At 31.3% G+C, this 21,041-nt stretch overlaps 2 protein-coding genes across 2 annotated transcripts in view; both read right to left on the minus strand.

Moving 5' to 3' along the window:
- Nucleotides 1-846: 846 nt before the first annotated feature.
- LOTGIDRAFT_221976 (hypothetical protein) lies at nucleotides 847-7,666 on the minus strand. Its single transcript, XM_009066405.1, has 6 exons — nucleotides 6,892-7,666; nucleotides 5,250-5,305; nucleotides 4,820-5,007; nucleotides 3,923-4,275; nucleotides 2,124-2,227; nucleotides 847-1,852 (listed from the first exon to the last, which is right to left on the minus strand). The coding sequence occupies exons 1-6, from the start codon at nucleotides 7,460-7,462 to the stop codon at nucleotides 1,508-1,510; spliced, it is 1,617 nt and encodes a 538-aa protein (XP_009064653.1). The 5' UTR covers nucleotides 7,463-7,666; the 3' UTR covers nucleotides 847-1,507.
- A 9,885-nt stretch (nucleotides 7,667-17,551) lies between these two features.
- Nucleotides 17,552-21,041, minus strand: part of LOTGIDRAFT_196531 (hypothetical protein) — a gene marked incomplete at both ends in the record, with an annotated part of 40,993 nt that continues 37,503 nt past the window's right edge. The window contains 5 exons of the mRNA XM_009066406.1: nucleotides 17,552-17,695; nucleotides 18,266-18,394; nucleotides 19,116-19,299; nucleotides 20,151-20,300; nucleotides 20,845-20,993. Of these exons, the coding sequence (XP_009064654.1) occupies nucleotides 17,552-17,695; nucleotides 18,266-18,394; nucleotides 19,116-19,299; nucleotides 20,151-20,300; nucleotides 20,845-20,993 (756 nt within the window). The remainder of the gene's footprint in view (nucleotides 17,696-18,265; nucleotides 18,395-19,115; nucleotides 19,300-20,150; nucleotides 20,301-20,844; nucleotides 20,994-21,041) is intronic.

Consider the following 21,041-nt stretch of genomic DNA (forward strand, 5'->3'; position numbering starts at 1 on the left):
TCACACCCACCTTACAGGGGGGACAACCCATGATTGTCTCATGGTTGATGGTTGATCAGTTGTATGTCATTTTGTATCAACCGATGTCTGAACGAGGTAAAACGGAAACAATCGGATATTGATCACTCAAACCTATATTTTAGTCAACCAGTGTCATTTCATGACCTTAAAAGTAAATATATGTACTTAGTCATCAAGGCGAGGGACTGTATCAACGCCATGGTGTATGTCAAACCTCGAAATACCCGACTTTTAAGATATTGTATTCAGTGAAAATCTTGTCCAAATTGTTCTGCTGCAGACCCATTACCCTGTTGAAACTATACAGCTTTATGTTACCTGCGAGGGAAGGTTTTCGCCAATCGTAAACTAAAGATCGGTGGGACTTTCGTTCGTCTGTGCTAGGCTACGAAACGTCAGATTAAGTGTGACGGTGCCATGCTTTATGTTTGTTAACAATTTGGACCATGCTCCCATAGTAAACAGAGCCGTCTTTATATTGTATACCATTTCTCTGCATAAATAATAATGCATCGATAAATTTCGATGATGATTGTCTAAGGTTATCGAAATTGATCCTTGCAAATTTAGGAATATAAATCACAAACATAAAGCATTATTATGGAATAAGCACACTATTTTATTGAAATAATTAAACACATTACGTTTCAACACAATATTCAAGAGTGTCGTCATCAGATGACATTTAAATTGTGTTGAAACGTTATGTGTTTAATTATATCATTACAAAATTGTGCTTATTTCATAATATTACCTTGTGTTTGTGATCCTTGCAAACACTATAATGTCCTTTGTTGATTGGCTTGATAGGAGATTTCAGTTAATCATTTGATACGGTAATAAACTATTTACTCTAATATATAACATTAATTGTACACTAAACAAAATACAATCAAATGAACCTGTCAGTTGTTTTTTCAATTACAGAGTTTATGAAACTATTTATGAATATTTACTGAAAGAGCTGGAGTACAGACATTTAATATCATCATCCTGTAGTCTTTCAGTTAAATTCAGAGGAACCAATTAGAAACCAAATTGTGAACTTTGAATTAAATCATTTCAATAATCTCCATTCATTGGCAATTGATGTATCGTCTTAAATTCTCTCAACATAAGATGTATACGTCATAACACCGTTTGGTCTCTTGGGATATTTGCGTATTAAGTCACGCTTGGAAGTAAAATTCTGCCTCCAAAAATCTTGATCAAGTGTAGAGTGCTTTTGGTACATTTGGAAAGCTGGCATGTGTGACCTGGTATCGGCTTGAATATATTTCGGGGAATTGTGGTCGTGAATTTCAACAATGTGAGATATTTACAACACCAAAATGTACAGGCGTAGTTGAACGAAATGTTCAGATTTGTGGGTTGAAATAGATTTTGGGAAGGGTGGGTATGACTTTCATCAAAGAGAGGTATTTACATAATCAAATCGGCAGGCGTGGTTGAACCTTATGAAATGTTCAGATTTAAAATTTTGATTTTACAAAACTGTTACAAGGACTTTCGTCAACCACGCCAGAAAAACGAACATGACAATAGAAAGTGTCATTAATTTAGAATGTTCCGCCTTGAAATATTTCTCATTCCTCGACTCTGCTGGTTGCTTGGTTATTGTTGAACAGTTGGTTGCTCGAGATAAAGCGTTTCGGATGATTTCTCTGGCGCCAGACCATTTGTTAGGACCTTGTAAACGGTATTGTGCTGGGACGCATGGACCAAAATGGCAACGGAGCGCTAATTCAGGATCCCTCACTGCTAATTTCCAAAAGTTTGGTTTACATCCAATAAATGATGCTATTTCATCCATGTAATCTACCCAAAATGCCTGCAATATAACAACAGAAGACACAGTAACAAAGTACACGTGGAATGGTTTAACGCTCTACCTTTCTTCTCCAGATAGAACTTGTAGAGACAGGTAGCTCCACAGAGTGAAACTTTGACAAAAATTGTATTGGTTTTCGTTTTCCATTTTAAACTGTATACGAAGAGTTGTACAACGCCTACTTCGGACTCCTCGGAGACCACAACAAAAAGTACACGTTTCTCGAGGTCTACTAGTCAGCTTTTCACATAGGGCTATACTTTAATCATACCTGAATAGTATGACGTCTTGTGCTAACATATCCTTCATTCATCTCTACTGTATTCCTTTTAATATCATTCAACATAACTTTATTACTTGGTAACTTACAATTACCTAGAATAGAAATATAACTTAACTTGATAACTTAAAATAACCTAGAAATAGAAATATAACTTAACTTGATAACTTAAAATAACCTAGAATAGAAATATAACTTAACTTGATAACTTAAAATAACCTAGAATAGAAATATAACTTAACTTGATAACTTAAAATAACCTAGAAATAGAAATATAACTTAACGTGGTAACATACAATTACCTATAAATAGAAAAAAACTGTTACTTGATATCTTACAATTACCTATAAATAGAATAATATAAATTAACTTGGTAACTTACAATCATATAGAAATAGAGAAATAACTTTACTTGGTAACTTACAATCACGTATAAATATAAATTGTAACTTTAGTAGGTAATTTACAATTACCTGTAAATAGAAAAAAAAAACCTTACTTGGTATCTTACAATTACCTATAAATAGAAATATCACTTTACTTGGTAACATACAATTACATATAAATAGAAAATATACCTTTACTTGTTAACTTACAATCACACATAAATAAAAAATATAACTTTACTTGTTAACTTACAATCACACATAAATAAAAAATATAACTTTACTTGGTAACTTGCAATTACCTATAAATAGAAAATATAACTTTACTTGGTAACTTGCAATTACCTATAAATAGAAATATCACTTTATTTGGTAACATACAATTACCTATAAATAGAAAATATACCTTTACTTGTTAACTTACAATCACACATAAATAAAAAATATAACTTTACTTGGTAACTTGCAATTACCTATAAATAGAAAATATAACTTTACTTGGTAACTTGCAAATACCTATAAATAGAAAATATAACTTTACTTTGTAACTTACAATTAGACCTACCAAAAAATAAAAAAAAATAGCTTGGAACTTACAATTACCTGTAAATAGAAAATATAACTTTACTTTGCAACTTACAATTACCTATAAATAGAAAATATAACTTTACTTGTTAACTTACAATCACACATTAACAGAAAATATAACTTTACTTGGTAACTAACAATCACACATAAACAGAAAATATAGCTTTACTTGGTAACTTGCAATTACCTATAAATAGAAAATATAACTTTACTTGGTAACTAACAATCACACATAAACAGAAAATATAACTTTACTTGGTAACTTGCAATTACCTATAAATAGAAAATATAACTTTACTTGGTAACTTGCAATTACCTATAAATAGAAAATATAACTTTACTTTGTAACTTACAATTAGACCTACCAAAAAATAAAAAAAAAATAGCTTGGAACTTACAATTACCCAGAAATAGAAAATATAACTTTACTTTGCAACTTACAATTACCTATAAATAGAAAATATAACTTTACTTGGTAACTTACAATTACCTAGAAAAATAACTTGGTAATTAACAATAGGAAATATAACTAAGTATAAATGAGTTAACTTACAAATACCAAGAAATATTTTGCTTTACCAGTTGATAGGTTTCAATGTCTGCTATCTGTAACACTTTTCAAAATGAAAATCCGACGAACAGTTCTGCTGTCAAGCGTAGCAATTCCTGTTTTTGCTCATAAATTTTTCTCTTCTTATATTATTAATAGAAAATGATATTACTCGATACACATTATCTCTCAAGACAATTGAATACGTTATCATATAAAATGTTGCTAATGCTTATGCATAAGTCGGTCACGAAGAAAGTACAAACCTTTTAGTAACTGCACAAACCATCGACTTTGTATTTCTGAAATGGGCATTACTGCTCCAACAGCTTGTATTAAACCAATCACACCAAGAGTTGAATGTTTCAGTTTTGGGGGGAAAACGTATTTATAAAGATTCACTTGATTTTCGTCAATGGTTAGCACTTTATGGTCTATAAACTTCAATTGGTAGTCGTACCCTGTAGCAAATATGACTGAATCGATTCGTTCATAAGAACCGTCAGTAAAATAAGCACCATTCTCTGTAAACTCGTTGATATTTTGCTTGACACGGATTTTCCCAGTCATCATGTGATATGGGATTTCATCGTTGATGGTTGGATGTGCTGCCAACGCCCTGAAATTTAATGAAGACATTCTTTCAATTCTTGGACACCAAAGGATCTCACTTATTCATCATCAAACGAGATTACTATTGGCGAAGATTATAAATATAATTTGACGATGTTAAAAGTGATGATAAAGATGATCGTTTACGTTTGGATCCTTTATCCATCTGTGGTAATATCATATCTAATGTTTTGCTCAATGCTCCTGTATATGTAAGTAATTCTTGGATATCCATAGTTAAATATTGACTTAAATTACAAGAATATTGCAGTCTTTCATTGAATTTGCTGCGTTATATGTACAAAAGTTATTGGAAGAAGCTATGTATTCAACTAAGTCTTGTTACTGCTATTGTATGATTGGGTATGCCTTTTTCTTGGGTTCCTAAGAAGCCCCTTTGACATTATGTAGCCTTAGATTTTGGTTATTCTATCGACCCGAGTTGGTGGTGTCTATGTGTTTAAAGGCGTTATGAGCAAGCTAAAACGTTAGGTTCTAGTTATTCATAACTCGTGTTCCTCCACACTACAAAATGCACAATTAAAGCCTACCCATGTTTAGGTTTAAGTCCATAACGTTGATGATCTATTCTGAGATTAGCCTGTTTCTCTACGACCCAGCCTAATAGACCTCGTGGTAAGGAGAAGAGGAATCTGTTATTCGCTAATAAATCAGCTGGTAAACCCCAAAAGCCAGTTCTACCAATCACCCAGGCACCTCGCCTGGTACTTGTGAATACCTGAAAAATAAGCAAACAAAGATACCAAGTACGGGACAGCCTCTGCAAAATGATTATTACGTTTTAATGTTTGATTTTTATGTTTTTATCAATAATAGCTATTATACAACTATTTCAAATGCAAACCTTTAAATTCACGAAGACTATGCAGATAATATTCCTTGTATGTCTTTAAAGTGACACAATATTGATCCTTTATAGAGCTGAAGATTGATCATTGGCAATTGGTCTGAGGACCTTACCTGTTCTGTTACTTTTGAAATATCAACTGCAATATCAACAGCAGAATTTCCAATTCCTGTAATTTGATAAAAAAAAAATGGTGTGAACACCTGTAACCTGCATACTGTCAGTATCTTTTGATACTTGAATTTGATTCAATTCATTTTATAATGGCCCATCCAAAAACAAGTGACATTCCGAAAATGAAGATAAGCATGGAATCACTGTAGACGTTTTTACCCCGTCAACTTCTCCGACATACGTCATTGAAAGAGGGAAACTTAATCTAAAATCAGGAATTATTATCAAGTTGGAATTTTTAATTAAAGGGACAGTTGCGCTATTTTTTTCTCTTAAGAAACATACTTCAGTCTCAGAGGCGGGGATTTTTCAACTGAGCCAATCAGTAATAGTATTCAAAGCTCACCGTCGAAATTTGACCTTCAAATCCATGTGTGTCCAGAATTATCTACGATTGAATGTTAAAATGACGACTCGTCAATTTAAGATTCTCTGTGATTTATAGAAAAGATATAAATAAATAGTGAATTAAATTCCTAGTTTGAAGTATTTTAAAAGGAATTATGCGATTATTTTTTTGTACATTTATAGTACTTCTGAAGACTATTTGTAAATAGAAGACTAAAATCAACTACCCCTTTAATTGTATTCATTTCATGTGATAATTGCTAACTCAAAATATGTAGGCGATATTCGAATACCCTTCGACGGAAAGATTAAGTTTTAATGTTAAACGATGAAATTGATGTCAAATTGTCTTGACCTCCTTCAGGTTATAAAACCCAAACAAACAATCCTTATGGTCCGTTTACCCTATATAATCCATTTATATAATTATATAAATAATTCATTTTTGTGTTAAACCATATATAATTGGCAATATAATAGGTATTAGGAATTCGGATAAAATTAGAAATCATAATTGATAGAAATACAACAAGAGGAATGTCCAGGAATTAAAAGTCCACAATCAATTCCACCCTTGGATCATTGGAATTCTAAATGGTTTTACTAATCTCGTAGCATTTCCGTATGCATCATTTTTAGGATGGCCATGTTAGGATCTGACAGGGATGTTCAATAGATTTGCTTCAAAGACCTCAGAGAAAGCCCACCACGGGCACCAGCAAAATCTACCAAAAACTACATTAGACTTTGCATTAAACTCGTGCTATCAGAGGATGGCATGGAAAACTTTTCCGGGTGTAACAACATCCACAAAACAGGTAGGCTATCGTTCTGTTGTTTCTTACCTACACTTTGACTAAAGTTAGACTTAGGTCGAACTTAAGGTATGCACCGGTCGATCTTTACGAAAGTCGTGCTTAAATTTGACTATCAAATGTAGAAAATGAAAACCTTTATCCTAACTTTGTAAAGTTCGACATTAGCCAAAGTTCAACTTTAGTCACGGTACGAGCGCTGCATACGGCCCTAAGAATTTTACCAGGGAAGCAGTAGGCCTAGGACCCTACTATTTTTTCTATTTCAACTGACAAGCGATCAGCCCAAAGAAAAATGAAACTGAATGTTTCATTGTCTCCTTCGGAAGACTAGACTCTATCTTCCGTCCAACCTGCTTAACTCCCTATTAGATCTTTGACACCAGCAAGCGTAGGTATTATCAAAAGAGGCACTTACCTACAACTACGACACGTTGTCCTTTAAATTTGCTGGCCTCGCGATATGCATGTGAATGTATCGCTGCACCTTGAAATTTCTCTAATCCATGAAAGTGAGGTTGATGTGGAACCGTATGATGACCAGAACAGATCATGACAGCATCGAAAACCTCTTCTTGAGGTTCGTCATCTTGTGTCTGATACCTCACCAACCATCTTCCAGTTTCTTCATAATCCGAGCTCTGTTCTATAAACAACACTGACGTCTGGAACTTGATGTGACGTAATAATTCAAAATGGCTGGCATATAATTTGAAATACTTCAAGACGTCTGAATGTGGCATAAAAGGCGGAAATTCTTCAGGTGTAGGAAAGTCACTGAATGCCATCATTTCTTTACTGGTGTTGATCACCAGATTCTTATATATACTTCCTTTCCCATGGACAGGTTCATCCGAGTAGTTCCACAATCCACCGATATCAGACTCTCTTTCAAAACAAATTGGTTCTAATCCTCCTTCAATACATGACTTTGTGGCAGTCAAACCACTACAACCCCCACCAACTATCGCTACTCGTTTGTTTGGCATCGTTAGTTTGACATCAGATGAAGTTTTATCCCTTTGATTGACTTTTATTCCAATATAATATAATACTTAAATCACTTCACTAAATACACATCGTGTTTTGACTCTTATAATGGTCCTGAATCTAAATCTAAATTCAAAAATTCTAACGCTATTTTCTAACGCTAACAAAAGAGATCACAATAATTATTGTTATATTAATAAAGCGATGACCAATGAATGTGGGCCAGTAATGTCCTTAACTTTTATACATGCCTTTATCTGGCCAATCATTTTATAGCCCGTATTGTGTTCATCACCACGTGAAATGCAGCATAATATTTTCGATATAATCTGCGCTAAACCCGTATATCTTTTTTTGATATTTTGATTTATTTGAGCATAAACAATGTTTAATATGTGTAGTGATTTTTTTTCTCTGAAAATTCGGTTAATAAAATTTTTATGCCCGTATTTCGAAGTGTACAGATAAAATATTGTGTAAATATTGTCTATAAATTACACATAAATTTGAAGTGAACATACAAACTAATAAATATGCTATTTGATGTCAAAATAATTGTAAAAAAGATGATTTCCAAATGATTCGACGCTAGACTACAACATGTGTATAAAGACAAACAATTATGTAGCATGCCAAGAATGAAAAATCACCCCACTTTGAAATTATCTCAAATCGCTCTATTGCTATTGTCATTTTATAAATTTGACTGCCATCTCGAACATGTCGACAGCATTTTAATAGCGTCTTTCATATCAATTTGGCCTCTAGTGAATGGACAGGTCAAGGCAATGTCCGAGGCTATTGTTATGACTACTTCAGCCAGATAAACACGCTAGTATTGTGCACATGTGAAAAGCTATCTATAATGAATTTTGAAATAAAATTTTACGGTTAAAATTTACAGGGTGCCGTGTAGCTATTCAGTGCGATTATGCAATTTTAATGACAAGTCCCCTCTCAATTATTAATCTCGAATCAAACAAACATTTCTTTTAAAAAGAAAAGGGGTTACTACAAGGAGAAATACTTTGTCCATAGCAATTCAACTATTTTACAACGATATTAGACATATTCGTTCATTGCTAATTATTTGGTTTAGACGAAGCTTTTAGGAAATCTTCCTAAAATAATATTTTTTTCTAAACAAAAAAAGTTCAAAAAACGATGACACTTAAAAAATAAAATAAAAAAAAAACTCGTGTTTTTGGTCAGTTTGACCAATGGTCAAGAATGTGATAATAACATGGCGCGTTGTTTACGATGTCAGTTGATCTATGTCAAGGTCTAGTTTATTACTAATACAGGTATACATGTAGAGGTGAATAAAGCTGATAATATATAGTTCAACTTATGTCAATATCAGATGACAATAAGAAGAGTTTAGAAGGTGATGGTCACAAAATAGATCTTAAAGCGTGGGAAACATTTCATATGTTCTTGTACCCCTTAGCACATTATATTCATGTACTCAGGCGGGTATTCTGGGAGAGTAATCTCTAACTGAAGGTCCAGGGTTCAATTCGAGATAATACCTTCGAAATATTCAACCCGGTTTCTCCCTGTCAGTGATGCAGGTAAGAGGGGCTGACATGAAGAAAAAAAACGTCTAGTCGTTCGGATGGGACAATTTACCAAGGCCCGTGTTCTACAGGCCGTGTACGTAAAAGATCCCTCAACAGTTGGAAATCGAAAAAGAGCAGACTAATGCCACTGTCCTCAATTTCCCTCATTGCATCCTGCATGGCGGTGCCCGTCTTCATTAGCCCACATGATCCAGAATATTATGACGTATAACGCCATTCATTTCATTTGACAAATATGCATGATTACAATCGCTTTTAAAGATAACGTCGCTAATATAATTGCTTTTCGACCTGTTAAAGCTCAATTTCAGCTATCTGCTTCACTTTAAAAATTGAAATCCGACTTTGGGTTTCTTCCCCTACACATTTTTACGTTTAAGAAAAACGCGATATTATAGGGTTGAAAAAAGGGTAAAAGAGTTAAGATAGTACTTATACTTTATCTTGTTACACATTCATAAAGATGTAGGGTTGAACAAAAACATACAAGGTAGGCGTATGTTGTTGTTGAAAATCTCATTCATACCAGAAGAAGATTATATCTTGATGTCTGAAACAGATTAACGACACCCAAACAATCGTGGCCTGAATCTGTATTTTGACAGTGGGTCATGACACAGTAGCATCTATCTGAACAGATGAAATCGATCTCAAAATAAACTCTAATCATAAATCTGATTCTATATATAGCTGAAATGATGAACTGAAAGGTAATCTGATGGTAACCCAATTTAAATTATAATCTATTACAATTTTTATGTCTGGGCCCTAAAGGGATATTGTTCATGGCTCTATGCCACGTGCTGGATATATGCCTTGTTCTCATTCAAATGGAAATCATAACATAGGCTTATACCACCACACTGACGTTGGTGATACGTAGGTGTGGGCCTGTGCAAGCGTTAGCAAGTGTACGAGCGTCTATACAGGCGAGTTTTAAAGATACTTCTGGGGTTTCAAAATCAAACACACAGCGTCCAGTTGAAAATTTCCATCGAGTGGGAGTTCTGAAATAACATACAAGCCTTTGAAGAAAAACATTCCGACAATAAGCATACAGATGGAGCCAGCCAGAAGACTACATGAAGCTATCAGTTGAGCACGATGGAAGAAACTTTCAACCAGTAATTGTTGTTTCAAAAAGATAATGTCCATCGTGCTTAAAATTGCTATCTCTCTTCATCGACTCAAATAATGATAAAGTATCTGCATCACCCATAGCCAACTTGGTCCTAATTTGCAATTTGGTATGATTATATGCTTTACAAGTTACCTGCGCCAGTTTGGGAGGTTGATTTTAGTCTTGTAAGTCACCAAGTTAGAAGTTCCATCATTATCTTGAGCAGCTGCCGATCCGAACAGAGTTCAGATAGATGAACATTGTACAAGAGAGAAGGAAGTGTAAAATTAACAGCTTGACAGGGTTTTATTCAATAATAATAATAATGATAATAATAATAATAATTTGAAATATTACTGGTTTCATCTATCTACAGGTATTTTTCATTCAACAAGACACAGACTACAACAATTACAAAATATAACACAAAGTGGTATTTTTATAATAATAATAAATACAACCATCAATAATGAGAATATAACATAATTCTTAATTTTAATTGAAGAGACAATCACACTTTAAAAAATTACAACTAGAATTTTACTTCAAAACTCTTTAAGAGCAATGTTTAGGTGTAAAAGTGCCCCACTTAAGTAAACTGCAAAATCTGACGGATACAAATATGGTACAAATTCTGTATGTGTATCCGTGACATTGATAGCGTCGATTTCCACCAGTGTGGTTCCTCAAAGTCCACTAAAACTAAGTGTTTGATGATGTCACTAATCACGGATGGCCTTATGTGATAAAGCATATCAGTGTTCCCAATACAAATTAAAAAATTTAGAAAACCTCTTTACAATCCCTTTAAGAGCATAAGAGCAAAAATACTTGTGAACATGCAGGCAATTCTAAAAAAAAAACCACAAGCAGTCCATTTTGAGGTAGAATAAATAGTAATTGAAACTATATAAAACCAGACTTATATTGTGCTCATTACTAGTATTTTAATAAAGTGGACAGCTTATGTTTGATTCTTACCAGGAATAGCACAAATATCTGAACTCGACCATAAGAATATTAATTGGTTGATGTCATTGAAGTGATAATATTGACCAATCAGTGGCTTGGTGTCAGAACATAATTATAAGATTTTTGCAAATATACAATATTAAGAACTGGATGATCTTTACCAATAAAATACAAGAATTGTAAACTAAAATATTTGAAGTTCTACTATCAAAATCTAATGAAATTATTTTAATATGACAATTTTTGTATACACATCTGAAATATATGTATGAACTAGTCAAGTGTTACACATAACAGATACAAAGATGCTTCCAACCATTATATAATCTATGACTATAATTATTGCACTGTATCAAAATTATAATCTCAATAAAGTACACCAATTAATAATATCTTAAACACTTAATTATATGCAAAGTCATATACATTCTGATCAAGCAAAATAATTCCTTCCTTGAACAGAAAATATCTCTCAATCTATGATGGAAGAATACACAAGAATACACTATTCCTTAAACAGACTGAAATGATAATAACTTTTATTCGTTAACTACAAAAAGGAAGGGAAAGGGGTGTAAAAATCCATTGCAATATTTTTAGTTTGGTTTCTATTTAAAAAAATGCCATACACTTATTGCTTTTCATGACAAAATATTTGTGCAAGCTTAAAAATGTACAATCTGGGACTCATCATCTTCACAATGTCAAGCTATTACGAAAAGTGTCTTATACCTTGACTAAAATAGTCACCTTTCTTTAGTACACAGCCAATCAGAGTCCTCAACAGAAAATCATCTTGTTTACAGTTTATCAACATTATGATTGGCTGTATCTCTAGCTAACAATCTAACCACATCGCTGCATTCCATGATACAAGAAAGGTGTCTAATGCAGTCAAAGAAATAGGATAAATTTGCAATTCCTTGACCATTGTGAAGATTGGACTCATAAAATACTGTCTATACTGCTTTAACGTTTCTTATACTATATAACAAAAACGTTTATATGAGAGAAAACTGGACCTAAATTCATCTAATGTTTTTGATATGATATTCTAACTGTACATAATAATATTTCTATTATACAACTCTATAAGAAATATATATATATACACTGAGCAATCTTATTTAATTTTATAGAGTAATTCATATTGTCATCCAACCAAAGAAAAATTGATAACTGCGATAATAACAAAACTATACTTCAACTAATAATTTTGCTTCGGTGACTCTTTATTTCCACATCAGGTATCCTGATGAGGATTTTGTATCCAACACACAATGCAGTGTGGACAGTACCATATTACAAAATAATAATGGTAAAAATGATTTAAATGAGAAATAATGCATTTAGAAAATTTTATTTTTGGGTTTTAAGCACATGAAACATACCTGTATTGCTTTCAAATTTATTTTTTTTATATTATTTTCCAATATTAAGTATCTACACATCCATAGTTATAGTTAGCATTTTCTCAGTGTAATGTAATAACAGCCTTTTATTTTAATACAATGCAGACAAACTAAATTTCACATTTTTTAAAAGAGTACTATATCGACAACTGTAATGGGAGCTCTCTCAACTAGGAATTGTAATGTGATATTATAAGAAAACACTTCGTTATGGTAAATTTTTTCCTTCAATTGATGACAATGTGAATGACACTTTGCAACAAATGTACATAATAGAAGATGAACACACTTATGCCTTACAATAAACTCAATAAAGTTATATTATTTACATGTATCTACATGTATCAACAATTTGATAAATACCTCTAATTATAACCTATATTCATTATTTTTACCTTTAATAGTATGAACATGTATTTTCAAACAAGGGATTTGAGGATTTTTTTTAAGAGATTTTTAAGTAATTTTGTTACCCTTTTTTTAAGAACTGGATACTTATGATATCTGTTTACATCATTCTGATTTTTAGTCCAACATGATTGGTTAATTGTTTTCCCCTTTTTGGGAATTTGTGATATAATTTTATATAATTTATGTTTGAGAAGAAAAATGAATGATATGATTGGAAACTATAGGTATCCCTAATACACATAAAAAGCCAAAATATCTTTTTGTGACCTTTTGCGAAAACAATCAATTGGGTACAAGGTACAAGTAATGATAGATATTTTGTTGATAGAGAATTTGGACACTGAAAACGATCGTGAAAATTTGGTTAGAAAAAAACCCCCAAAAATCAGTATAATTGGGCATCCCATCGGTAACGGGATGTATTCTACAAAGCGGTAGAAATCTTACATCATTGGTAGATTACACACGTATGAACCCAACCCTTAAAAAAATCTTTAATTAACACAACAATTGTACTAATATAGGTATGCCTAAGAACATTTCATAGAAAAACATTATATAATGCATCAATAAATATGACATCACATGTTGCTATATGTAATTATATGTATCAAGTCAGATGTCACTGTATGTGTCACTATACGCATCACATAGGTGTCATATTAATAAAAACTATTAATGATTCATTCACAATAAGATAAAGTCAAGCAGCAGATCACAGTTAAGAAGCATATTTATAACATAATTGTGATGTTTTAACCAGCTGTTCACAGCAATCTTTACGGTCTAGATTTTGTTTGTCATTTTTTCCATGGGTGACTTTACTTGTTGTTATGCACCAAAATGTCTAGGCCATTAGAATAATATACCAGTCAAATACACTGTTCAATAAATAGATTTGCCTATATGTGAGGTACTCTGGAATAATTTTAGTTATATTTGAGGTGTATTGTCAGTCCACAGTCATTAACATTATTTTGTTTGTTTACCAAACAATATTGATTAAAATTTGAAATGATTTAAAAAAAAAAAATTAATAATATCAAGGATAAAGAAATGATTTCAAGAAAAAATGAAATGATTTCAAGAAAAAATGAAATGATTTCAAGAAAAAATGAAATGATTTCAAGGATAAATGAAATGATTTCAAGAAAAAATGAAATGATTTCAAGAAAAAATGAAATGATTTCAAGTTAAAAAAAGAAACAGCAAGATCTACATTTTAATCAGTTTGAGTCTACAGAAAAATGTTATATTTTCTGATAAATGCAAATTAAACAGCTACAGATGATCAGGGACTTTTACAAAACATAATTTTAATACATAATCATCTGGCCTGAAAAAAAAAACTGATCAACAATGTCACAGCCATTGCTTTCTGGGGTTATATTTCATATAAATTGTCCTCACTTAACAAATAGGACTTTTTGATGCTAATGATGCAACAAACTCAAAGGTTTTTTTTATGGTGTGATAGAAAATTTGTAAAATGAAAATTTTTTACATATGTTTCATCAAAAGAAAAAGTTTTAGTACCCTTAATTATTTCACTTCTCCCATTGAACACAAATATATGGGTTTTCCCTAACACTATGTAGTCATTTAGTTTTTCTACAATGTCATCAATAATAGGGGTAATCCTTCTTTGAAGAATTATAGTACCAGTATGTAAAATTCAGTTTTGAAATTTAAAAATAATTTAACTTCATTTTTTCAACTCTTCTTTTGATGATAAAGGAAATATTTAAAGTTGTTGACAGTAAATTTGTCCCATCAGCTACTTCATGGTTTTATATTCAAAACAGTAAATAAGAAGAAAAAGCCTTATTGAACACAAGTATATTATCTTCAAACCAACATATATTCTACAGTTTGAATTGTGTGCAACATCAAATGAAAGGTAACATACAACAGTTTGTTATACACATACACAAATTGTGATGATGTTTTTGGCAATAACAAATTTGATAAACGGTTAAAAATATTCAAAAATCTATCCTTCTTAAACAGACAACAATTGGATAAAACAATATAATAAATATATAATATAAACAAATAAATAAATAAGTAAAGTATTTAAGCAAATCTTTGCCATAATATCTGAGACCATCAAATTTGGTGCTTATAAACTATTGGGTTCCCTCTTTAACAGATTACAGGCAATGACCTTTTTCTTATGTTGGCACTATCAAAAAACGTTTGCCTTACCAGCTAATAGAGATCAACTTTCATCAAAACCGAGCACTGGATTCTAATAGAAGTGCTACAGATAGCTCAAATCCAGCTATGATATTACTTATTTCGAGAAGTATATAACTTTACTTACTCTAGGTGCAAATATGCTAAATATATAGAGTTCAGTAGTGTTATGAAATTTCTGATAAATATCTTGAAAACACGAAGGGAAATTAATGCCAAATGCTATTATTGACACATTATATATTTTTTATCTGTCAATAACAGTCAGAAAATGACAGTTAAAAGTTTTCTTGAATTATAAAAAACACAGTTGTGATTTTAATTTTAAAAAGAAACATGGATAGATGAAATTGAGCTCTATCAGCTAATAATGGAAATATTTAGACTTCAATAACTTTAATTCATAAAAAACTTAAAGCCAAATGGCACAGACAAGATATATTTAAAAAACTAAATGGACAGTACATGCAAATTATTAACAAATTTACACAAAGAAAGGTATCTTTACTTTCATTTTAGGGACTTTCTTGATAAGGTACCTTTTGGTATAAATGGTCTTTGAGTATCACAATCCATTTAGTTTTGAATACTCAATCCGTATCAAGCTAGGTTCTTTGATAAATCTCTATCAATTATAATTATACGATATAAAATCCTAATACTGACTGATTCATATGAATATCAATTGTACATTGGTATCTAATTTTATAACTATCTCAAATTTAGTTCTAGGAGCTAATTAATAGAATATTTATACTTATTTCAAATGCAGTTATAGGAGCTAATTAATAGAATATTTATAATTATTTCAAATTTAGTTCTAGGAGCTAATTAATAGAATTTTCATAATGCAGTTATAGGAGCTAATTAATAGAATATTTATAATTATTTCAAATGCAGTTATAGGAGCTAATTAATAGAATTTTTATAATTATTTCGAATGCAGTTATAGGAGCTAATTAATAGAATTTTTATAACTATTTCAAATGCAGTTCTAGGAGCTAATTAATAGAATTTTTATAATTAGCTCAAATGCAATTATAGGAGCTAATTAATAGAATTTTTATAACTATCTCAAATTTAGTTATAGGAGCTAATTAATAGAATTTTTATAACTATCTCAAATGCAGTTATAGGAGCTAATTAATAGAATTTCTATAATTAGCTCAAATTTAGTTATAGGAGCTAATTAATATAATTTTTATAACTATCTCAAATTTAGTTATAGGAGCTAATTAATAGAATTTTTATAATTATTTCAAATGCAGTTCTAGGAGCTAATTAATAGAATTTTTATAATTAGCTCAAATGCAGTTATAGGAGCTAATTAATAGAATTTTTATAACTATCTCAAATTTAGTTATAGGAGCTAATTAATAGAATTTTTATAACTATTTCAAATGCAGTTATAGAGCTAATTAATAGAACTTTTATAACTATTTCAAATTTAGTTATAGGAGCTAATTAATAGAATTTTTATAACTATTTCAAATGCAGTTATAGAGCTAATTAATAGAATTTTTATAACTATTTCAAATTTAGTTATAGGAGCTAATTAATAGAATTTTTATAACTATCTCAAATGCAGTTATAGGAGCTAATTAATAGAATTTTTATAACTATTTCAAATGCAGTTATAGGAGCTAATTAATAGAATTTTTATAACTATCTCAAATTTAGTTATAGGAGCTAATTAATAGAATTTTAAAGTGGGAAAGTCCAGGTCAGTCCTTATTAATTAAGATAATTAAATTAATTGGTCTAGCCTTACTATAATATAATTATTAATAACAATATTAATATTAATACTGAGAGCTAATGAATATAGTTTTCAATTTATAATTAAATGTAAATTCAATTTGAACTTATAATATTAATATATAATATTTTGAACGAGAACGAGAGCTAATCAAAATAACTTTGAACCTGAATTGGAAATTCTGGGTTAACTGATATAAATTCAACCTAAATTGATATTGATTTGTAGGAGCTAAGTAGTTTTGAATCTGCATTCCCAATGTCATAGAGTAAATCTCCATTCTAAAAGTTGCCTCTTAGTCCATGTACATGTAATAAACATATTTTATGATTTCATATTCATGAACATCACATTTGAACATCTTCAAACAAAGTCTTCACAGCCTATATTTCAATCTTATTTGCCATTTTTCCAGTTTCTGTCCACCCAACTTGTGTCACGTGTCCAAGCTAATTGATCCCTATTTCTATCTATGATGAAGACTTGGCAGCTGGAGATTTTCCACGTAATCTAACCGCAGCAAAACTGTCTTTTAATGAGCGTCCTCCACATGATGTACTAACTTTATCAGTTGAGCCACTGTCTGGAGGGCGTAAAAAGTCACTACCTCCCGACTGAGTGTTTGAAACTGTACGTCTAGCTGAGCGTTTAGTATCTAGACTAGGTAATCTAAAACATGTTTTACGTAAGAAAATACGAGCATTGCCTACGGCTGGTCTAGAACCACCTGGTGAGGTTAAATCATAAAGATGAGCAGCATAACCATTACTAAGTATCTACAATATACAAATACAAAATGTAAATACAATTCTGCTTTGTTTTTTTTTTAAATCAGACATGTTTGTGAAAATTGGCCACATGATTTCACAATATTTAGTCATTAATTCAAACAAACATTATTAAGAGGAAATCATCTAATGAAAATAGATTCTCTTTAGTCTAAAACTGAATTATAAGGTAAATCTGGACGTTCCCTGACATGTTTTTCTGTGGGTTACTTTACTTGCCATCAATGATCTGACACAATTGTTATGCATCTCCTGTTCAGCGTCATTTCATATTCAACCAATCAAATTGAATTTCCTTACTATATTTGCAGGATTGTGGGATATTCCTTGTTAAACACTGACTTGTATTGTCTAAGAACATTTGTTAGAATAAATTATGCCACTTTTTGATTCTATTGGATTAAAATTCCACAAAACATGATTTAAAAAAAGTAATTTCGTAAGATCATAGATGGCAAGTGAAGTTGCCCACAGGAAGAACTAGAAACAAAACATTCAAAAATGTGTAATGACTTTCACACTGTGGACTAAAGCCATGAATTATTGACATGTACCAACCTGAGCTTGTGAATGTTGTTTTTTAGAAGCTTTTCCAACCACATAAATCTGAGATGGTGAGAGAGTTAATTCTTTATATATACCTATATCTTTATTAGAACCATACCCTGCTTTATAACTTATATTAGCCTATAATACAAAATACACCTGCATTCAAAGATATGTTTTATAGCTTTTTTATAACTCTCAATTTGCATATCAATAGTCATAAAGTAAGTGCAATACCAATATCAGGTGTGGATGTACCAACCAACCATAACTACAATGTCAATGAACTGACATAGGTAAACTGGACCTATGTTGAGTTTACAAATATCTGATACGTCCTGAATCCTGCAGTCAGCTTTCGGTTTTTAATTCAGACGAAAAAAGTGCATTTTGTCCAATCAATGTCAAGGTGACCTGTTCTGAAAGGGATTGTAAAGAGGTTTTCTAAATTTGTTAAGTGTATTGGGAACAATGAGAGCATCAGTTTTTACCATTCCAATTTTAAATCAGAAGTCTGTGGTTCCTGCAATTCCACTTAAACAAAGTGTTTGATGACGTCCTTTATCGTAAAATTTGAGTGAAATTGCAGGAACCACAGACATCTGATTGAAAATTAGAATGGGGCGAATTGATTGATGTCAGTATCCCTGATAAAGATAACTTCTTTACAGTCCCTTTAAGGTGAAGCTTTAGATGGAATGACAGATCAGTTTACTGACATGGGCTGTTAATTCCATACAAAATCTAATCTTTTTGTAAATTTTTAAAGGATCAAACCATTATTTTAAACTGATTTCAGAATTTTCTTCAATTATGCCACCACATCATATACTACCAATTATATCATTTTAATTTGCTTTACCTCAGCTTGTAAGTACTTTAAATAGTTGAGTTTTTGTCGTAAAGGATCTTTAGATATACCATCCATAAATGCCACCATGCCATGCGGAAAGTTATGTTGAGCTAACCATGTAACCACTTTCCTATGCTGCATATCAGGTCGTGCAGTAACATATAATATCAGGTATCCTAATTCTTGCCAATGCCTGGAAAAAATGACACATTATATTCAATCTGTGAGAATTTGACATTTTATTCAATAGCAATGTTGCTGTGCGAATGTCTGAATGCGAATTTCTCCCATTGAACACAATTCTATGATTTTTGCTTATAACATCCAGACATTGTTTTCTGTAAGTTTATTTCAAATCAATAGTTTGTTGAACATAAACTTCATTTGCTTATACTTTGTTGCCTAAAATCTACTCAAAAAATATAGCGTTATAAGTTAAGTAATGATCAACATTTTTACTACATCATCACAATGTCAAGCTACAATGAACTTTGGCTATTACCTTGACTGCAAGAGGCACCTTTTTTAAATTACGGAAGATTCTAAATGTAGCCATTTTATTGAATAGTATGCTAGCAAATAGAGCCAATCAGAGCTCTCTACAGAAAGTCTCTTCAAAATAAGTTTACAAAATTTATGTCTAGGGCTCTGGTTTGCTGTATTTGCTAGCATCCAATCTAATCAAAGCCCTGCATTCCATGATACAAAAATAATGGCTGTTGCAGTCAAGGTATAAGTATGAAGTTCGTAATAGCTTGACACTGTGAAGATGGGATTATTATTGTCACTCTTGTATGTTTGAACTTAATTATCATTTTAACAACGATCACTGCTCAGCTCTTGTTGTTTTTAAGAAGGCCTAGACCACCCTTTGGACATCACATAACTTAAGGTCAACCTAAAATATTGGCAAAGACAGTTTGGAAATACTGCTCCCTTAAAAAAAAACATTCAATATATCATACTACACAATTGTATATTTTAGTCACTTGTTCTATAGGTATAAATAATATGAAATGAATAACCACATTACGACTATCTTACCTGACAACATCAACAGCTCCAGATCTTATTTTAGGATCTTTACCCATAATACTAACACTAGCTGTAAATGCACCATCAATACTAAATACAACTGTTTCTGTTTTTGGTGGTAAAACTGTCAGAAAGAAGTCCACTGATGTATGGTCACCTCTAAAAAAAATATTAAAATATGTCACTTATAAGAGATTCAGGTATTCAGGTCTTTGTAAATAAGATTTAGGATTACTTTCAGGCTCCTATTCTATTTTAAAATCTTTTGATATTGTATTTCAATAAAAAAAAATTGTGGCTTAAACACTTTTTGCAATAGTGCACATGATAGCATGGATTTAAAGAAACCACAGACAAAAATGGTACAAAAGAAAGTATAACTGTCCCTGTTATACAATAAATCCTTGATAAAACATTGGCATATAAATTTTTTAATAAATGATTTAATTGTGTTGAAGTCCATAAAGTAGCCTAATGAAAATGAATATGAAAATTTGTACATTGTTACACAGAGAATCTTTGTGAAATGGCAGAAGGGAACAAACCATTTGAGATGTAACTTTCATCTAAAAAAAAAAAGTATCCCAGATGCAGTGATTTTTGGCAAACTCTACCTTTCTGCCTATCTTTCAATGTCATGATTTAATTTTTTTTAAGTTATAGGTGGCCTTTTGTCAATCTAAGGATCAAGAGAAAAACTTACTTGACTACTATTTTAACTGGGTACATTCCCTGGTTTAAACGTTTATCTTCTGGTATAGTATAGATCAATCTACCATGATTATCTGTTATTTCTGTACCTAACTGTATCCATTCACCAGAAGCTGGCTGTATCATTATATGTATATCAACCTAGAGTAGTTAAAACATTTATTAGAGATCAATTCTTATACATACATC

Source organism: Lottia gigantea (genome assembly GCF_000327385.1).
Source record: "Lottia gigantea unplaced genomic scaffold LOTGIsca_76, whole genome shotgun sequence".
In the NCBI taxonomy this organism is placed as follows: domain Eukaryota; kingdom Metazoa; phylum Mollusca; class Gastropoda; family Lottiidae; genus Lottia; species Lottia gigantea.

Bases quoted from the DNA above. Each gene is read 5' to 3' on its own strand.
- LOTGIDRAFT_221976 (XM_009066405.1), bottom strand. From the start codon at position 7,462: ATGCCAAACAAACGAGTAGCGATAGTTGGTGGGGGTTGTAGTGGTTTG. The intron at 5,008-5,249 runs GTAAGGTCCTCA...CTTATTTTTCAG, and splicing joins TTTCAAAAGTAACAGAACAG to GTATTCACAAGTACCAGGCG. The intron at 2,228-3,922 runs GTTTGTACTTTC...TTTCTATTCTAG, and splicing joins GTTTGTGCAGTTACTAAAAG to GTAATTGTAAGTTACCAAGT.